The sequence below is a fragment of the Ylistrum balloti genome, unplaced genomic scaffold, assembly GCF_031769215.1.
Source record: "Ylistrum balloti isolate Yb309-2 unplaced genomic scaffold, AGI_CSIRO_Ybal_v1 Utg370338, whole genome shotgun sequence".
Lineage (NCBI taxonomy): Eukaryota > Metazoa > Mollusca > Bivalvia > Pectinida > Pectinidae > Ylistrum > Ylistrum balloti.
The window spans coordinates 33,152-54,229 of record NW_026782244.1 but is presented as its reverse complement, the minus strand read 5'-3'; the positions used below and the strand labels follow the sequence as shown (position 1 = coordinate 54,229).

At 31.7% G+C, this 21,078-nt stretch overlaps 1 protein-coding gene across 1 annotated transcript; it reads left to right on the top strand.

Moving 5' to 3' along the window:
- Nucleotides 1-174: 174 nt before the first annotated feature.
- Nucleotides 175-20,476, top strand: LOC132553584 (protein FAN-like). Its single transcript, XM_060217840.1, has 31 exons — nucleotides 175-242; nucleotides 1,930-2,028; nucleotides 2,390-2,468; nucleotides 2,619-2,674; nucleotides 3,133-3,226; nucleotides 3,993-4,106; nucleotides 4,372-4,424; nucleotides 4,699-4,831; nucleotides 5,591-5,662; nucleotides 5,849-5,957; nucleotides 6,317-6,410; nucleotides 7,619-7,781; nucleotides 8,198-8,288; nucleotides 8,535-8,598; nucleotides 9,140-9,245; nucleotides 9,526-9,595; nucleotides 9,943-10,074; nucleotides 10,448-10,490; nucleotides 10,633-10,835; nucleotides 11,146-11,239; nucleotides 11,541-11,599; nucleotides 11,812-11,879; nucleotides 12,657-12,724; nucleotides 13,265-13,326; nucleotides 13,644-13,705; nucleotides 14,266-14,322; nucleotides 14,889-15,024; nucleotides 15,271-15,309; nucleotides 15,588-15,690; nucleotides 16,001-16,110; nucleotides 16,416-20,476. The coding sequence occupies exons 1-31, from the start codon at nucleotides 205-207 to the stop codon at nucleotides 16,502-16,504; spliced, it is 2,760 nt and encodes a 919-aa protein (XP_060073823.1). The 5' UTR covers nucleotides 175-204; the 3' UTR covers nucleotides 16,505-20,476.
- The last annotated feature ends 602 nt before the right edge of the window (nucleotides 20,477-21,078 follow it).

Below are 21,078 nucleotides of genomic sequence, written 5' to 3'. Positions count from 1 at the left end.
ATACAATGTTATTAAAAGATTTTATGTGTATAAATTACTTCTTTTATTAAAGCTAGACATTTTACATCTCCTTTTTATTATGAAAAAATAACAATTTCTCCCAACCGGAAATAACCATTGACCCCGGAAAAAAATTGGTAGGCAGACGATGGATCCGGCCACGGGATAGTGATGTTTTGATTTTGATCCGTCATCATTAGAACAATGACGTTTATCGAAACTGACACTGCAGCACAGGAAAGGTATCGTATGAACAGAATATAAGAAAACAAATCATTTCATGTTGCTGCTTAATCTGTGGTACAACGCAGTAGTCCTTACTCTATGTGTAACACATAGACTATAGTGAAAATGTAAATGATATAATTCACAGTCAAACTGCTCATGATGGGTCAGCCATGGTCAGTGTCAACTGGTTTGTCATCATCATTCATGTACACGGACAATGTTCCAGTGTACATTATGTACATCGATGTACATTGTACAGGTACATGTATGATGGTAATATTTTTGTGGGTTATTTTGTCGTATCAGTGACCGGTAATGATGAGTACTTAATGAGATCCCAGGAACCAACAGAGACACAAAAATCAGACATTCGATGAGTGAAGTAAACTTTTCATTAGACTAAAGTATCAGGGACCATACATAGAAATACAATTATTGCTATCAAATATGATACAGATATATATATCACAAATGTAAGGTTGCTAAATGACACGTTGCGTTGTAAGTCTCATGCCATAAATTGTTTTGAAATTACATTTTTAAATATGAATGTCTAATCTTTTAATCTATTTGCCAATAAAAATGTCTCATTTTCATCAACACTGAACCAGCTGCTTTTTCAGCATTTACATTTACATGTATGTAACCAAATTATTCTACATGTACTAATTGATAATTAACCAACCTTTCTGTTTTTTGGTTGTCAAATATACTGACCCTAAAGTTTGAAAATTATAGGCAAGTGCAATTAAAGTAAGAATCATCACAAAAATAGATACACAAATATGTAAAAACTTCTTTCCCAACAGACCCCTATGATGTTTCAAATGTATGTGTAACCCTGAACAGAGGTGTAATTATATATATTTTGCTTCATGATAACTTATTGCATTAATTAGTATCTTGATATAAAGTTTTTAACAAAAGTAATACAAAGACTGAGTAAACATACATTTATATCATAGTTTTAGGTACTGTGTACTTTGTACTCTGTATTAAATATAAACTCATTGAAATGGAAAATGCCATCCATGTAGCAAGGTGTTATCTACATAACAAATTCCCAAATCTGGAAAACTTATATCCATTGCACATGCTTTATGGTAGTAGTCCCAAATTTTGAACTTGTCTTTCATATTTCCAGTAAAGAAGAAACTTTATTCTAACAGAACGTTTTGATTGGAGTTAATATAAATACATGCATATAAAGTGTAGGTCCACAAAACAATTCCTTAACAACATCACATTGTATTGATACATAATAAGCCTGTTTGTATTTAAAACTGCCCTGGCTGTGAAAATGAAAATAGGTTCTATTTCCTACTGCTGCAGCCCCCCTCCCCCCCCCCCAACCCCAACCACCCCACCCCCCACCACTCCTTGTTAGGGGATGCTACAGAGTATATATACGGTAATATTTATTGTCTTGTAACTTTCAACTGTACCATTATGAAATGTTGCATAATATGAAATATTACATAGCTTTAATGTGCTAATAATTTCAAATGTAAATAAAATAAATGTGCTTATGAATGAAAATGAATTTTGTTGAATATTTAATGTTCAGATTCTGTTTTGAATGACAATTGTATTTAAACTTTCTGATGGATTTTTCTTTCAATTGCTATTTATGATTTACTGACAATTATTACTCTGTATAATTTGAAATGGATTAATTACATTTCCTTTTGTATCCTGAAGGTTTAATCTGCTGCTGTTAGAACCTGGTGAGATATACTTTGAAGACTTCAGTGTATTCTTTTACCCCAGAAATCTCTCAGAAGATGAAGCCATTAAAAGGTAAAAGATTGTACAAGCTAACTTAAATTATGACATATTGGATATTTAGAATATTGAAATAGCCTTTATGCACATTGAAATGATATGTAATATTTGTCCAAAGGCTTCTGATACAATAAGTAAGACCTTGAGTGACTCTCCGCATATTATCATCTGTTTCTTCTTGTAGTATTTGAAGTCACTACCCAGCATCTCATTTGTATGTATTATGATATTTACTTGTATGTCAGTTAGAGAGCAGTACATTTTGTACAATTATACATGATAGTAAAAGTAGTAAATCTTACCTTTATCATATTAGTGTCATTCATGTATATATACATTGTACATATGTAATTGAGTAACTATCTATTTGTAACAGGAAACAGAGAGGCCATCTGAAAATCTGTTCCAAATCTATAGTTTTTGTCCCAAAGGAGAGTCAGCACCCTATCCTTAAGGTAAGCAAACTTTTACCATTGACACATTAGGTTAACTCCTAAATACTCTACTTAGGTCTCTTGTGTTTATAAGTTGAACTAGCAGAATGGCAGTTACAAAGAGTATGCATACCGAACGATATATCTATCTTCATTTTTTTTCTGTTTTAGTTTCCACTTAAACATGTCAAGGAAATCAATGAGTGGTCAGGTGGTCTGTTTTCAAGGTAAGGACTACTGAAACAACTTTCTAAATATCAGAAATATGAAACACTGATACATAGATTTTATTTTGATGGATTCATAATCGGATTGATCATTTTATCAAATTTCTTATCCTAAGTAGACTTGAAAATATCCTTAGATCTCATATGTAGCTTTATAATTTGTAAGCTTACATACACATGTCCTTCCATTAGCTTTATACTAATGTAAACAGTGTTAACAATTTGATTTTTTGTTACACAAGAAGATTTATAAACTAATAAAACAAATCTACCAATTATTATATAGACTTAATTCAATAGAAATTTATGCATAGGGAAAGTATGATAGTATGGCTGACAAGGTAACCACTCGAATTAACCAATATTTATCTTGGACCCTATCATAAATGTTAATCTATCCTTAAGTTGAGTTTAAATAATTCAATAAAAACAGTATGTGCATGAATTTGTTACTACAGGATGGATATGAATGACCGCATGGTGAAGATCAAGACTGATCAAGTTATTGCCATGAAGGAAAAAAACATAATAGCTCCATATATATTCCATAAGGTAACAGCCATTTATATTTTAAAAGAAATTCTAGCAATGTAGAACACAATTTACATTTAGTTAATGTTCTTACTTAGTAAACTTGCAGTAATTTTCATCAAAGTGACTTTAACTCATTCAGTTGGAAGGGTCAGACCAGATTGGATCTGAATAAAAAAACCTACAGATACAAGTCAGCATTTGCTAGTCAGTGGAACTTTCCGCACCTTCAGTTTTAGCAGGCCAGTCGTACCTGTCCAAAACTCAATGTCTGGATATCATTAGCTTTCATAATTTTTGCATAAGACCAAGTTGATACACACATATTTCCTGAACTGTTTCATTGTATGCTGTTTGGTACTTATTAAAATGGAACATATTTTATTATTAGTGTATTGTTTGATATTTGAAGCTAAATTCTGAAACTTCATTTAGAAATCTATCTGTCGCCATCTGGTGTAGTGTGTAGGTGTGTTAATTTATCATGAAGTAGTTTCATGCTGTCAAGAGAGCTTGATGTGAAAGTGGCCTAGATCTTTTATATACGTGTATATATAAATGTAAAGTTTCATGATGGAATTTTATTAACTCTCATTTGCACAGATTCACATGTTGATAAGACTGTTTTGGATAACATTGAGCAATTAGTTCTTCTGATAAAAAAAATATTTATATGTATATTTTCTACTGAATAAATGAACACAAGACTAAAATACATGTTAATGTAATTTTGATTAGGGAAATTTTTGTCCATAAGTGTTTGTATAGATGTGATATTATTACACAGGAATCGGTGGAGTTAAGGTTTTCCCTGAACTATGTGACTGCTGATGACTGTCTGCCTCAGATGTGTCAGCTGCATCGGGCATCTACACTTCCACCAGCAGACCAGTCAGCCATGGTAGGATCACTTTTGTAATTTTCTGAATTTTGCAGTTTCACACTTTGTATGTCTTTCCACAGTCTATGTCTTCATCCTTTTTGGAGATATGGATGTGTTTCAATTCCAGATTTTATTGAAAATTTAAAGAATATCAGAATTTGATCTCCATAAAAAATCATGAGGCACAGTATTATTTTCTGTAACATTATGTATCTTACTTGTTACAGAATTCACAGTTCTGTACTGGTGTATGAATGTGAATGATTTATTTTTTTGTTAACAGATTAATGCAATTGTGTTGTCAAGAAGATCTCGAGTGAGCTTTAACACAAGCTGGTGAGTTATTGATTTAAAGATATCTTCACGTACCCAGCTTATAGTATTCAAATTGACTTTTTTTATTTATTTAACTTTTCAATAGTGAAGCATTATATCCTTTGTATGCATTTCTTTTTTATCAAGGTGAAGGTTATGAATTCCTTTTATTATTTATACTGCTTGTTAAAATTAATACAATAGATGTTATACTTAGTCTATTAGAATTAAAATTGATCTTTAATTTGAGAATTTAAGATAATGATATAGTATGAGGTTACCCTATCATGTTTAGGCTTGATGACCTGTATGAAAAGATTCTAATGGAAGCGCAGGGTGACAAGATCAGTCCTCTGGTGACCAACCCTGGCCGTATCATGCTCACATCATCACGACTCTACTTCCAGCCTTTCAATAACATAGAAAGTGTAAGCTGTAATTTTACAAAGTTTAATGAATTAAGTTCTTTGATAGTATAGATAGTCTAATTTATCTTTCATCACCATACAGATGAAGTTTTTTCTATCAACATCGCAGAATTTGTCTTTTACAGCACATCTATTTAGTCCAGTTTGTTCTTAAGCTATGTTTCATAAATATCACATGATATAATGATTGTTGTCTTTGTTACAATGTATGCGACATGGATTAGTACTACATACTAGAAACTGTACGTACTGAAATCCAAGGGTTATACAGTTGTAGAATCACACAACGTTACACAATGGATGATATGTATGTCAGTGTGTACACAAAGTTTGGTCCATTGTGTGCTATCACATCTGTATCTAACACCTGCATCAACACAGCAATATTTGGACCATACTTGTAATACTTTCCTTTGATAACCCTAATGCAGAGGACCAGGTCACAAGTAAAACTAATTTAAATCTGTTCTATGGATTGTAAGATCTAGGACTTCGGTGTCTGAAAATAAAATGTTGAACTTTGTATAAATCGTTTGTATAGATCATTATTAGTTATCAATTATAATTTGATTCTGTTTTACTCTCAGATACACTAATCTTGCAGTGAACAATTACAGATTGAGGATCAAACAGTTGTTGCTCATTATGTTGAGGTGCTTCTATAGGTACATTTTGTACATACAGTATGTTTTAGATATTCTTATTTAGAAAAAGACAAAATACATGTTCTATCTTATGTTTGAATCCTCTTCGCTTTAGGTGCCAGTCATTAAGATAAGATTGAAAGACTTGAAGCGAGTGATAAAAAGACGATTTCTCCTCAAACAGCTGGTTTGTAAACATCTTCATTATTTTCATAAAATCTGTTTTTACTTTAATATAAAGTTGCCTTTTTCTAATGCTTTGTTACTGATTAAAGTGATGAGTGAGACATAATAATTTTCAGACTTACATCAAGTAAATCATACAGTAATAATAATATCATACAATGATAAAAATGTAGTGTAATTTTTTCAGGGTATAGAAATATTTTGTCAAGAAAATTCTTCCTGCCCTCACCTTTACTTGTCTTTGAAGACTGCAGATGAACGCAATGAATTATATGCACATATAATGCAGCAAAAAGGTAGAGTTTACATTAGCATGTATTGAACACTTTGCATTTAGACCTCTTTCATAGTCAGTTATGGTTTTATGATGCATTCTCTTGTTTTTTCTTGGAGGATCTGTGGTCTATCATAGAAAAAAATCAAGTGAAATTGTGATGAAAAAATTATAACAGAAAGCAATGAAATTGTGTAAACTAAAAAAAATAAAAATTCTGACATATTTGAACTGATATTGACTTGTCTTTTGTATATTTTGGAAGTTAATTGTATGCTTTATAAACATTATGACATATGAAGTCATCATAGCATTCATGCATGGGAACTGTGGGTTATGAAAGCATTTCAGTGTTTCAGTACAGTGATCGTTTCTTTTAAGATGTTAAGTTAGAAGATACTGGACAAGAAGACATGACCTTACGCTGGCAGAATGGAGATATATCAAACTTTGACTATCTAATATATCTGAATAGGTAAGTCAGTGATAACAAGTTCAACACTATCTAAAATATCTGAATAGGTAAGTCAGTGATAACAAGTTCAACACTATCTAATATATCTTAATAGGTAAGTCAGTGATAACAAGTTCAACACTATCTAATATATCTAAACAGGTAAGTCATTTATAACAAGTTCAACACTATCTAATATATCTGAATAGGTAAGTCAGTGATAACAAGTTCAACACTATCTAATATATCTAAACAGGTAAGTCATTTATAACAAGTTCAACACTATCTAATATATCTGAATAGGTAAGTCAGTGATAACAAGTTCAACACTATCTAATATATCTTAATAGGTAAGTCAGTGATAACAAGTTCAACACTATCTAATATATCTAAACAGGTAAGTCAGTGATAACAAGTTCAACACTATCTAATATATCTGAATAGGTAAGTCAGTGATAACAAGTTCAACACTATCTAATATATCTAAACAGGTAAGTCATTTATAACAAGTTCAACACTATCTAATATATCTTAATAGGTAAGTCAGTGATAACAAGTTCAACACTATCTAATATATCTTAATAGGTAAGTCAGTGATAACAAGTCCAACACTATCTAAAATATCTTAACAGGTAAGTCAGTGATAACAAGTTCAACACTATCTAATATATCTGAATAGGTAAGTCAGTGATAACAAGTTCAACACTATCTAAAATATCTTAATAGGTAAGTCATTTATAACAAGTTCAACACTATCTAAAATATCTTAATAGGTAAGTCAGTGATAACAAGTTCAACACTATCTAATATATCTGAATAGGTAAGTCAGTGATAACAAGTTCAACACTATCTAAAATATCTTAATAGGTAAGTCAGTGATAACAAGTTCAACACAGATTGCCCTAATTCTTCTCTTGTAATGACAATGAAAGAGAAACTATATCCAGCCCTCGAAGTTACACCTATTACTTACTTCAGAAGTTACCTCCTTTTTGTAAAACCGAATAAGAAGTAGGGCAAAGTTGAAAATTTGTATTTATATTAGAAAGTGCTTTAGATTCATATGCATAAAATCATAGATTTCTTGCATTCAACAAGTGTTTTTTAGCAATATCGTGTGTATTAATGAAACAGGTATTTTGTGTTGTGTTAACCGTCAGGATCATATCTGTACTACTAATGATTATTCACTGTATTGTGGGTGTACATTTCTCTCCTAATTTCACCAGTGTTGCTGACCGCAGCTTCAGTGATTTAACTCAGTACCCGGTGATGCCCTGGGTCATACAAGATTACACAAGTTCACATCTAGATTTGTCCAATCCAATGACATTTCGTGATCTCAGCAAACCTATTGGAGCTCTGAATGAAGAAAGAATATCAAAAATGAGGGTAAGATTTCAAAATGTTTGTATACTGTTGTGTTATTATGTTCTTTATCTTTCAACATTCTACAAGATTGTGGTTTCAAATAATGATGTAGAGAAAGATAAGAAAGAAGTGACATGTATAAATGTCTGCTTATAACTTTTGTTTTCCTTCACAGTCATCATGTACATTTTATATTAAATCCTGAATATTCATCGTCACCAATGTTAAATTGTTGCATTTAGTTTAATTCTAAGAAGAAATAAGTGATAAAATATAATAAGTGGATTATATATGATTTACTTAAATGTTCAAGAGAGTTAACATGAGACAGTATGTCACACAATGTATCAATCCGTCTTTAAGATGATTGTAAGTAAAAATGTTCATGATTGTTGCTGAAAACTAAAACTTATGTAATTGATTTGTCTCTTTGTCAGGAGAGATATGCAGAAATGCCAGAGCCCAAATTTCTATACGGATCCCATTACTCCACACCTGGATATGTTCTCTTCTATCTCGCTCTCATAGGTAAACACCATTATTTATAATTAAAAAAGGCATTATTTTTATCTGTAAAATAAATCATTGTAATAATCAGTCGTATTTAAATGTTGAAGCAAGTGTCATCTGAAAAAATGGTCTCAAATAATCATGTCTATACATGTACATAGTGTTATCTTTGCAATAAAAACATTTTTAATGTTAAACATGTTGAATACTATTTTCAAAAGCTCTTTATTTAAGACCAATTTCAGAGGAAAAATTTCATTACAGCTCCAGAATATGTCCTCTGCTTGCAAAATGGAAAGTTTGACCAGCCAGATAGAATGTTTAACAGGTGTGGTAATTTTTTTGATATTCTTGTTTGTTGAACAATGGAATCATAATGTAACTGTTTTTTGTTTTGTTTTGTTTTTTAATTTTTTTGCATCATTGATTTTTTAATTTATTTCACATAGAGATTATAAGTGTGGCCACACTGACTAGTATGTAGTTTTAACAGACTTTTTGATTATCAGTTGTTTTGTTTAATTATTAAAGTTAAGGTATATCATTGTTCAACTTAAACACTTCTCAAACTTATCAGCAGTTAGTACTTATATTCAGTAATATAGGTATGAACATGTTCTTGACTTGAATTTATTACTTTGTCTTTTGACAATAATAAGTTGTATCAATAAAACCACTGCTGTGAGTTTCTTTTATAGATACATGTAAAGTCGTAATTATTACCGATTAATAACACAGTCTTAAAATATTGCTTAGAACAGCAATTGTTTTACTAGTACTTCAAATTTAGAATCAGTTCAAAGTGGATAATTGTTTAGTCTGTTGATATCTAAGATTAAGGCTTTATTCAATTTGAAAATTTTTTACAGTGTGTATGAAACATGGCAGAATTGTATGATGGGAGCTGCTGACTTCAAAGAACTCATTCCAGAATTCTATTCTCTTGGTTCTCCAGAGTTCCTCCTGAACAATGGGGTAATTCTTTTTTACATTTACACTGAATTTCATTATATGTTGATGCAAATTTTGCTCTTGTAAAAGATATGTAACCATACGTTGTTTAAATTCAAAATCACAGTTAATAAATGACTTCTTAACTGTGTTTTGAGTATCTGTAGATAAACATGTATAAATATTAAACATGCAAAATATAATCTTATCAACTTTTATTTTGCATCAGGTAGCAGTTTAAGTGATGAAAGAAACAAATTTCTCTTCATCTTTTCTTATTATAAAACAACTTGTTTCTTGTCAGTTGAGTAACTTTGGGATAAGACAAGATGGCCGACCTGTGGGCAATGTAGAACTGCCTTCCTGGGCTGAAGGTTAGTGGGAATGAAATCCTTGTTAGAGTTCCAATATTTCATAACCTTTAAAATACTTCTTAAATAGGAAAAAACTGTATTGGTGTAAATAAAACCACTTAAGCACTATTTATCAAGATCATGAACATGTACAAATATGTGTTACTTTTACCTTAGCTTTCCATGTTCATGACAATGTACTTTCTTGTCATGTTATTTTTTATTAAAATTTCTCCACATCCAAAAATCTTTCAGCAGCTCTCATTCAGCTTAAAACTGCATTCAGTAGTCCTTTGCTAATTTGCCAAATTACATGTTCATCTTGTTGGGTCAGCCTTCACATAGACATCTTATTAATGCTCAATCAGGGCCTGAGGATTTCCTACGGAAACTGAGAGAGGCCCTTGAGTGTGAACATGTATCAACTCACCTCCATGAGTGGATCGACCTTATTTTTGGATATAAACAGCGGGGTTATGAGGCAGAAAAGGCTGACAACGGTATGTGAACAGGATAATTTCTATCATCTAATGTTGATATTCTTGTTTGTACGGATATAAGTGTTCAGGAATCCTGTGATTGTAAAAGTAATAACAGCTCTATGAAAACAACTTTAGCTGTTACACCTCTGTTGGAGTACATATCAGCTGTTTTGTGTGTTGTAGTGTCTGTGCTGTGCATACTCAGATGGTATAGTGTTCTAAAAGGAAAGCTTTTGGAAGAACATGTAGTCTCACAGCAAGTTGAACTTAACACAAAAGTACTGGTATCATGTTGGCTCACATTTATATGGTATAGACATATTTGTGATGATATACAGCTTGACTTATATAAAAAATTGAAATTCTCATTACATGTAACTTTCTCTTCCAGTGTTTTACTTCATGACATATGAGGGCAGTGTTGATCTTGATAGGTAAGTCTGTATATGCAATTTAAACTTTTACAGGTAATTTCTAAGTTGATAAAAAACTTTTTCAACAAAATGGTTTTTAAATCTCAAATTCATAATTAAGTTATAATTTGAATTATAACTTTAATTTTATCATCACCAAAAGTATACCAGACCCAAATGAGAGAGCACGCATGGAGATACAGATTATGGAATTTGGCCAGGTACCAAAGCAGGTATTTAATACACCCCACCCACAGAGATTTACCTCCCCTCCCCCACGGAGTGGCTCAAGCCGTACATCCAGTACTAATGAAGGGACAGTTCCAGTGACATCAGACTCCATCTCAATGCCCACAACTTTAAAAGGTAGAGTATGGCTGTCTGATTTAGCAGAGCTAGTATTTCACGGTAACAACTAACTCACATGGATAAAATTTCAAAGAATGTTGCCTTTTAACAAGAAGTAGGAAAAACATGTCTGAAGGCTAAAATATAATATAAAATCTGGTCTCACTTTTGATGGACAGTTGGGTCTCAAACAAATAGGAACGTTTACTCATCCATACAACCGATTTGGAAACCATCATTACTAAATATATACATCTACTTTTATCATTTTGATGTTCATGTATACAGTTCTTTTGGATTCAAAAGTCATTATGTTGTTAAAAATCAGTGTCAGAAGAGGACAAGACTGCAAGCACCAGTGACGTATCACTGACAGACTTGGCATCTCTACAGTTGTACCACAAATATACCCTGCACAAAGAGTGAGTACTTCCTTACAGTTGTGACTTTGCATTTTCCTTCAACCATATATCATATGATGATTAACAGCATCACAATTTCTTCATAAATTGTTTTATGCCAAAGTTATTTTGAAGTTTGTTTAGAATGTGTCAAATGATTTCATAAAGAGTGGGGCATCATTTAGGTGACATTTTCTACACTGATGATGTTAAGAATTATTGGAAATGATTAAGGTGTTTCTCTAATCTCATTCCTTTTCATCTCTACTTTGATTTTAATGCAGGAAGATTTTTAATTAATTTTTTTAATGTTTATTTACAGTGGTGTATCAGATGTTAAGTTATCCAGTGATGGAAAAAACATATTTTCTGTTTCACAGGGTGAGTAGACTTACTCAGTTATACACTAACAGATTTATGCTGCTGGTTTTACTTTGATATTGATTTGTATAATGCTTTAATCAAAACATTGGTCAGTCTTATTTTCATTTCCTTTGTAAAAAAAACTCAAAAAAGGTATTATTTTATTTATTTGAGAGTATCAGTATGACACAGATTTGATTGTATTTACAATAAAATGTTCTGTTTTTAAGATAGCCTACTGAAGATGTATTCACTGGAAGACCAGCGACAGCTTAGGAGTATCAATATTTCCACTATGGTAGGTTGGTTTTTTTTCAAAGTCTGTAGAACCAAAATTTTCCCAAATTAATTTTATTCAAACCTTTTGTGTAATCATGTCAATTATCACAGAAAAACTAGTTCATGTTCTTCAATTTTTGTGTAGTACATACTTTATGGACAAGCTCTGGTATGAATTTTTTGCTGCAAAATAATTTTATTTGCAAGGAAAAGGGAGAAAACCTGTCTAAACAATTATAAATTAGTTGAAGGTGTTATTGTTGACATTATTTGTGTTCCATAGTCTAATAATTTCATCAAGTCAATGTCATAGTGGCCATCTTATGACACAGTAAAAATGTGGGAGGTGCTGGAATCACTTGATACAATTGTGTTAATGAATTGTTATTTTTATCCTTTTAATGTGATTGGAATAAAATTTTAGGAAGTTAAGTAGTCATAATAATTATGTGGAACCGTAACTTATAAGTGCATTATCCTTTATCAGCTTTAAACAGTCTTTTATGCCTAGCTTTGAAGGATAAAACTTGGTGCAAATAGCTTCATAGATAGGCATGTACTGATTAGTATTAAAATATAGGAGCATAACTTTTGATTAATTATGGGTCCAGTAGCATTATTTTAATAGTATGCTGGAGAAATACCACTGAATGGTCATTAAAGAGTTCATGAACATATTAGTATTATGATAGTAATAGTTAGAAATTATAATAAAAAGATGTGACAGTAACAGAAAGTGTATCACTTAGATGGTTCACACAAACAATATGTATGATATACTGCTTGGTGATTATAGGCCCTGTCGTCCTGTCAGCTGATGCCAGATGATAAAACTATCATTGTAGGATCCTGGGACAATAATGTGTGAGTACATTCTCTTTCTTTATGTGGATTTTTATCAGCTTGAATTACATGTTTTTTTGGAAAGAGACTATTCTTTTATTCTTGTTTCAACCTAACAGTGAAGTAGAAAGTATAGATGGAATCTGGTGATTTGTTTGGTTTATTAGAGAAAAAGAGTGGCCAGGTGGTGTAGTGGAAATGCTTTTCCTTTTAATCTAGACTTTTGGGGGTTGAATTCCGTAAATGAAAACGAAAAGGTATGGGTGTCACCTGCCCGACCACAACTCGTATTGACAAAGTGTCCTGGTTTCCTCCCTCTAAGACCGTTTGCATGCTTCTATCTGGGTCAATAAGAGTGAATACATATAAGCTTATAATTTTTTTGTACATTGTAATTGTTGTAAAATATATAAAGTTGCTATCATCTTTGAGAAAAATAATTACCTTACTAATACAAACTACTTGCATTGATAAATCATTGTATGGTGAGTTATTTGGATGTCTTTAATGTGATTACATTTATTATGATCCTAAATTACAGAATATGATTTTTGTTTACAGCTACTTCTATAGTATTGAGTTTGGAAGGGTCCTTGATACATTGTGTGCTCATGATGATGCAGGTATATACACTAGACTGTATACCATCATACTGTTTGTATACAGGTTTCATCATAAATAGGAATTTCAGTAATGTTAAAAAAATTCATATATTGTTCTCTCTTTTTCTCTTTACTAAGTACATGTTTTTTGTTAAATTTGCTTTTCATGCCCTCATTTAAATTGCAACTCTTTGATAATTAATTAGCAAAATAAAAACTAGTTTTCTTTCTAGTTGACATGATGAAGTAGGGTACAGATTACTATACCTCCTTATCCATGGCTATATAATTCATCAGATGTTGTGTTGTTGATTATAATTTTCAATCGTTGTTTTCAGTATCTAATATACTTTGGAGCAGCAATAAATTGCTAACAGCTTCCTGGGACTCGACTGTCAAGGTAAGTGCTTGGACTACAATGTCAAGATCAATATTTAAATCAGGGTGTCAATATCTGTTACTGAATTAGAGTGTCAAAGTTAACATCAAGTTAAGACACTTGACAAAAATCAAGGTCGCAATGTTTGTGCATAGTCTTTTATGGAAAGATCAACATCTTAGTCGCAAACTAAGGTTATTGGAACACAATGTCAAGGTCATTTTCAAAATCATATTCTGCACATGTCTTAAACTAAATAGCTAAATTTGTTCACGGGTAAGAAGTGAAAATTAATTAGAAATATTTTGTTATGTCCATTGTAATATATTTTATCATTATATGAAGATAGGAGTCTAATTGATCAAAATGTGATAAAAAGGGATTTTCAAATTGCACTCAGAATATTTTATTTCCAAAATCATCAATGCAAGAAGTAGTTGTAGTGTTTTTAAGTGGCACTTAAATGATTATGTTTCCATCATATCTCACTATTGTTACAAAGTGGTAAATCATATGTTTTTTTTGATTTTACTGCATTTATTAGAAAAACATTAAATGTTGAAACAAATTTAACCTTGTAGATCTGGAAATTCATCCCTCCAAGTGCATCAACCCCTTTTACAGTGGCTGAGTATGCGGTAAGTATAGAATCATTTTGAAACTGAATAAGATATTTAGAAAGGTCTATATTAAAACACTCCATTTGTCTGAAATAAATCTGATGTGATAAACTTAAGGTCTGCGACTCCTTGTGATAGATGGGTTCAACTGTTGTACATCAATCTTTATGTCTGATAATGCATTGGTTGACAATACAGCAAGTATAATTTGATAATAACGCTATATCAAAATATGTGTTTGACTACATCTCCGGTAATAATGCAACCGGTTTGATTTGATAATACATTAAAATGTATATTTGACAGTATCTCTGTTGACATCACAACATATATAATGTGATAATCAATCTAGCTCTTTGCAGTATAGCTTTATCAATACATCTGGTGACAATACAAACAGTACTTTATTCACCAATAGTTCATTTCTCAATCTTCCCCTACATTTTAACAGGAAGTATAATCTTTTTGAGAATTCATCCAAGTTAAAATTAACTTCATTATGAAATATTAAGTTTGGAAATACTTGATGTTGCCGTAAATCAAATTATGGATAGATGGCTGCATAACTACTATACATTTACCAGGGCCAGCTGGACCATGATGCTGGAGTAAACTGCCAGTCCACTGATGAGGGACTCTCTCTCCTGGTTACTGGGACAATAGAAGGACATATCAATGTCTGGTCTATCTCCAGTGGTTATCAGATAGCTTCCCTCGAAGGTGAGGACAGCAAATAGAATAAGAATGTGCATTTGAAGTATACATCACCATCAAACAGAGTTATATGGTTAAGCCTTAGATGCATACTCTTGTTTGGTAGATCTTAAGTTACTGCATACTTAAATACAGATTTGTGTTTCTTTCATTCTGGGTAATGTCCCTTTATTCTAAAGATAATTTTTATCTTGAAGGTATATCATCTAGCAACAATAATTACTTTAATTTTTCTTCATTTTGTGTTTTCAGTTCACAATGGTAAAGTCAATGATGTTACTCTAAGTCCAGGTTTGTTACATTTTTATAACTGTAATGATACCATTGATATAAAATAAAACTAGACAAAGTTTTCATTAAGGAATATTTATAACCCTGTTTTTATCATTCTATAACCACCCCTCCTCATTATGTGGACCAATCTTTTGCTTTGGTACTTTTTCTGTCTCTTTAAGATAGCTGGAGTTGTTGGTGATCAACATGTACATCAATAATTATGCCTTTATAATAACATAAATTGGTGTTGTTTTTTTCCTTCTGAGTGATAAGTATTACTTCTGTCACAACAGACTGCCGACGTATATTGAGTTGTGGAGATGACAACATTCTGCGTGTTCTTGACTTGGAGACAGGGACAGAAATACTGGTCAGGCACCTGCAGACACAGTGCATGTAAGGCTAACAGATTCAAATTCGTATATGATATAATGTAAATACAATTCACTGATTTTCTTCTTTTACAAGTAATCATTAGTTGGAATGTTTATATGGCAAACCCAGATTACTGTTCACAGTTGTATTTAGCAATGATTAAGATTTTTTGGGGTTTAGCAAAAGTCTTTAAGCAGATAGGATGTTTTTTTCACAGAAGGCATGAAACACTTTATGGATATATAATGAAGTTTACAAGATGTTGTTCTACCACTGTTTTACCGCACCTCTTCCCAGGAATATAAAACTGGTTGGAATATTTCTATTACAGGTGTTTTAAGTGGATTGGTGGTCTTCTGCTGACTGGTGAAGCATCTGGAAGTATTCAACTATGGGATATGGACAAAGGTCAAATAATTAGCACACTACCTGCACATACTGGTATGTATTGTCATTATCAACATAATACTCAACATATTTGAATCAGAATCAGCACTGCAGATGTCCTCTATTGAAAAATGCTGTTTGATTTTCTGTAAATTAAGTTAAATTCATAAAAAAGTGTACTGTTGATTTATTTGTTTATATAATATTATCCAAACATATCACTTTGTGGTGTGTTTGTGTAATTTAACAAATTTAAGCTCTTCACAAAGTGTTTCAATAGCTAATACTGAGAAGGTAAAATATCTATTTGAACTCCAATTTACACAGGGACTTATCACATGTATGCTTTTATCCTGCAGATGCTGTGACGTGTTTGGATCTGAAGAACAAGAGCTTATTGATGGCTGGACAGGACAAAACTGTTAGTATGTGGAAGATTCAGCAGTGATTCTTTCTGTGCAAAATCAGTGCTTTTTTGTTCCCTGAAGAATTTTATCTCCGTGATAAAAGGAGAATGCTAGCCAATTGTCAGAACTAAAATTGATTCATTCAAGTTCTGACCATAGAATTACTAAAACTCTAACGTGCCATATTTGACTTCATGCAAATCACGATGTGACAGCTTTATCGCTTCTGTTGCAACAACATGAGATTTTAACACAAGATTTATCAGCTGACATGTTTCCTAGCATTATAACTATAGTTTAACTAGTTGTGAAGTATGCATGACAAATACAAATCATTGGGAAATCTGTATGGAAGGATACTTTTACTAACAGAAACTGGAATTTTCCGAGACACCAGTGATTCTCCATCCCTTCCCCATCAAGTGGTTTTCTGCGGCCAAGTAGTACTTACTCCTGCAGTGAACCAAGAGAAATTTGAAAGTGTTTTGTGTTCTGGTTTATAAATTTTGGTTTCTGAGAATTGCACTGACTGATCTACATCTGAGGCCTAGCTGTTGAAGTACAATGGATTGAACATCATGTGCCTTGTCTGTCTGAGATAAAATTGAGAGATTTGTTGGTTATTGAATACACTTAATTGAGGGCTTTTGGTTGAAAAAAAAAATGCTGTGAACTGGTGTCTTTTTTCATTTTGTTTTTGAGTTACATATTTAAATTAGAGAAGTACTATTACAAAACGTTGTATGCAATCATTGGGACTAGTGAAGTGAGAGCTAGATGGTCTTATATTTTCATAGAAGTAAACAAAATACCCAGTGAGATTACTGTGATTTGAAATGAGATAAGTCTGAAGCATTGAGTCAGTATGCCTTATCTCAAGATATATATTTTTTCAGTAATTACCAGCCTTGCATATATCTTATAAATACTGTATTTATCATTTATGACAATGACTCATATTATGTTTTATTACTGCAGTTTCTGATTATAACAAGCTGATGACTGACTATATCTGAACTGTTTTATGTGATATTAAATGTCAAAAATTCTATTGGTACATGCATATTTATTTTCAAATTTGAATGATGGAAAGCATCATTAATCATGATGTACATCTAGACTGTATGAAAGGTTGGATAGAACAGGTTGGGACTCTCAACAGAGTTGCAGAGAACCAGCATCCTGGTTCTCTTCTATCTTAGATCGTTTCTTGAAGGAATCACAGATGGGTACCCAACAGCATTCAATAAAGCCCCATCACAGAAGGTATAAATACAAAGGATATGAAATATGGAGGAGCCTCATCATATATTGGTGTTCCATCTCCTGTGTCCCTTGTAATATAAACATATTGATAGCTTTGTGTATGGTTTTTGTTTTGATGTGTGATATAAAGGTGTTTATAATTCTGGACTACCGAGATAGTTAATGATGCCTAGGACACTTCCTCAATACTGATGTGCTCATTACTTGTTTTTGGTGCTGGATGAAAAGTGTACACATGTACAGCTAACATATTCAAACATTGAACACTGCTTTTAGTAGAATTTTTTTTGTATAAATCATCATGTGAAAATGAAGTGGGACTACCTGGATGCTTTCTGATAATTGTCTCCCATTGATGATATGTAACAAGTACATTTACTTACTTTATTATACGATATGATAAAAGACAAATGTACAGGTATCAGGTCTACAGGACAGAAAGTCAAGACTTTTGATGCTGTGAGACATTCCAACTTAAACTTGATGTATTAACGACAAAGGATGTTAGATGTGATGTCTGATGTATTTCATGAGTTTGGAACATTTATGGTGTTACATGTCCCACGACGTGCCATTGTATCATGTGAAGAGAGAAACAATACAACAGCACCAAATATAGAAAAATTACATCGATATGAATACTCGTTCATAGAGCAGTCATTTTTACTACAAATATTCATTAACTCATGAAATTAACTTAGCTTCATTTTGAAAATGAACCTCTCCCAATCTTCTTATCCTGTATATTATTGAAAGCATATTTTGTGTGTTGTATATGTTATATATAATATGCAAAAGCAAACCCATTACATTGTAATTATCACTATATAGACATATGGGTCTCTGAAGATGCAAAAGTTTAAAAAAATTATGTTAAGCCGTAAATTTGAAAGTTACTTAAATACATGTATGTATGTGCTCCACATTTTCATATCTAAGACTGTATTCTAGTCATTTGTTGTACAATACAGGGTTCCATTACACATTCTGATCAGGTTGGCAGAATGTTGTACAATACAGGGTTCCATTACACATTCTGATCAGGTTGGCAGAAATGGATGCATATCACATCAAATTGAAATATTCCACATAACCAATGTCTTTCATTTTGTCAAAGTGATGTTGGATATCTTGAACAATACATCTTGATGAATTCTTATATTATATTGAGGAAATGTCGTGGATAAAAAACACTTACTTTAGATGCATTGCTTTTTAACTTCAGATTAATGTTTCAAGTGATAAAAAAATTACAGCGATCTATTGCATATCATCTCTGAAAAATATCTCAAATGAAGGATGTTGATTGCACAGATGTTTTGATGGTATTATGATTAAGTATATAGGAGCATCTACATTAGGATTCCATTGTTTATAGTTTACATATTTTAGCTCAGCTAAGGGTACACAAAACTCTGTCAACCTAAAAATCAAAGAAAACTGATACACCAAATTCATATATTTCAAATCTGTGAGTAGCAGTGATAATTCATGAAGAGTTCTACCCAAGACTTACAGAATTACAATGTATACCCGAGATATACTTTTTGTGCCCGAGCAATGGAAAAACTTTGAAATTCTTAAAACTCAAAACCGAATGTAATTCAGAAGCAAAATTTCAATGAAATATCATTTGGCCAAAGGTAAAAAAGTATATGAATATCCAAAATTTCTGAAATGTTATGTCAGAATTTATTTTATATTGATTTTTGTCCTACTTTTGGTAAAACATGACCCATACATCCTTAAGGTAAAAAAGTCTCCACATATATTGTGATGTTCAGGTGAGCAATTTTAATATTATTTTATCCATGATATAGTTCATCAATTAAAACCCCTGATTCACTTATTTTCAAATGAGAGAGAAAGAGGGAATGGGGTGGTAAGACCATTTAGGGATTGGGAGGGTAGATGTTTGATTCTTGCCAAATATTTTACCAGGTCTTCCACTGGGGTTACCTCATTTATGAAATATCAAATCTTTCTTCAGGTCTAGTAAATTTTGTCATAACATGCCATGTTATATTTTGTTTTTATATTTGGTAAGAGGCTTGTTGTGGATTTAAAGTTTTGAAGTATTCTGACTTGTGAATGTATGTTATTTGTAGGAATGAATTTTCAACACTGATTAACATGTACTTGGAAACAGTGGAATTTGCTTTAGCATATGTGAAGATTTACAATAGATATATACTTGATATATTAAAAAGAATCACTACTGTATACATTTATTGGGTATGTAATATATTGTATTATCCACTTGTTATGATGTACAACATGTATTTATGCTTGTTTTACTTATGGAAACATGATACTCAAACTTCACAAACATGTCTCAGACATAAAATTACAAATAAGGAGACTTACATGGGCTATTTACTGAGAAAAAAGATGCATTAAGGAGACACTGAGTTTGGAGTAGTTGCAAATCATAGTTGAAAGTTAATAATGTAACCATATATTTTTAATTTCATGACCATATTTGGTAGTTATTATTTTAATGAATTTTGCCCTAAATTGCAGATTAGAGAAGTTTTCACTGAGAGAAAATGGTATATACTAATAGATTATTTAGGTGCATCATTGTACCTGTAGTTGACGTATGTTTAATGAAACAAATGTGTTAATGATGTTTAGCTTTAAGCGAATTTTGGATTATTTTTATACATGAACATCATATAAACTGTATGGATTTAAATAAACATGTGTTAAACAGCCTATACTTAGGAACTATTCAGTAAATCAAATGTCAGAAATATATTTTTATATTGTAACCTTTTTATTTTGTTACATATTTGATATTCCATTGTTCAAGTACTATTTAAGGCTGTCTGAAGATCAGATTCAAACAGAATATATGATAGATAATTGGAAAATCAGATATTTTAAACTTATGTATGATTGTTCTGAGCAAGCCAAACTTGTTCATTCATTGATCATCTTTAAAATTATAATCAAAAGTACGAAATTATTTCCATGCAAGTCGCCATTGTTTAAGTTGTTGTGTTATAGCAAAGTATTGCTTTTGATTTTTAATGCTTTTTGCAATACAAGATGTCTTTGTGAGCAGGGATGTACTAAAATTTATCTAACATCCATCACTTACATCAACGGATGTTGAAATAAAAGCAGGACTCATGAAAAAAATGCTGACTTTCTTATTACTAACACGGAGATGAATGTCAATGACCTTGTTCAAAACCAACTGATACAAATGTTTGACAAGCACTTATTGAGGCAACACTCAACTTGATAAATGACTCGCTATATGTGTGTGATCAATGTCGACTTTCCTATCTCTGTTATCTATTGCTATTATGCAAATTTCTAGTTATATTTAAATATGAAC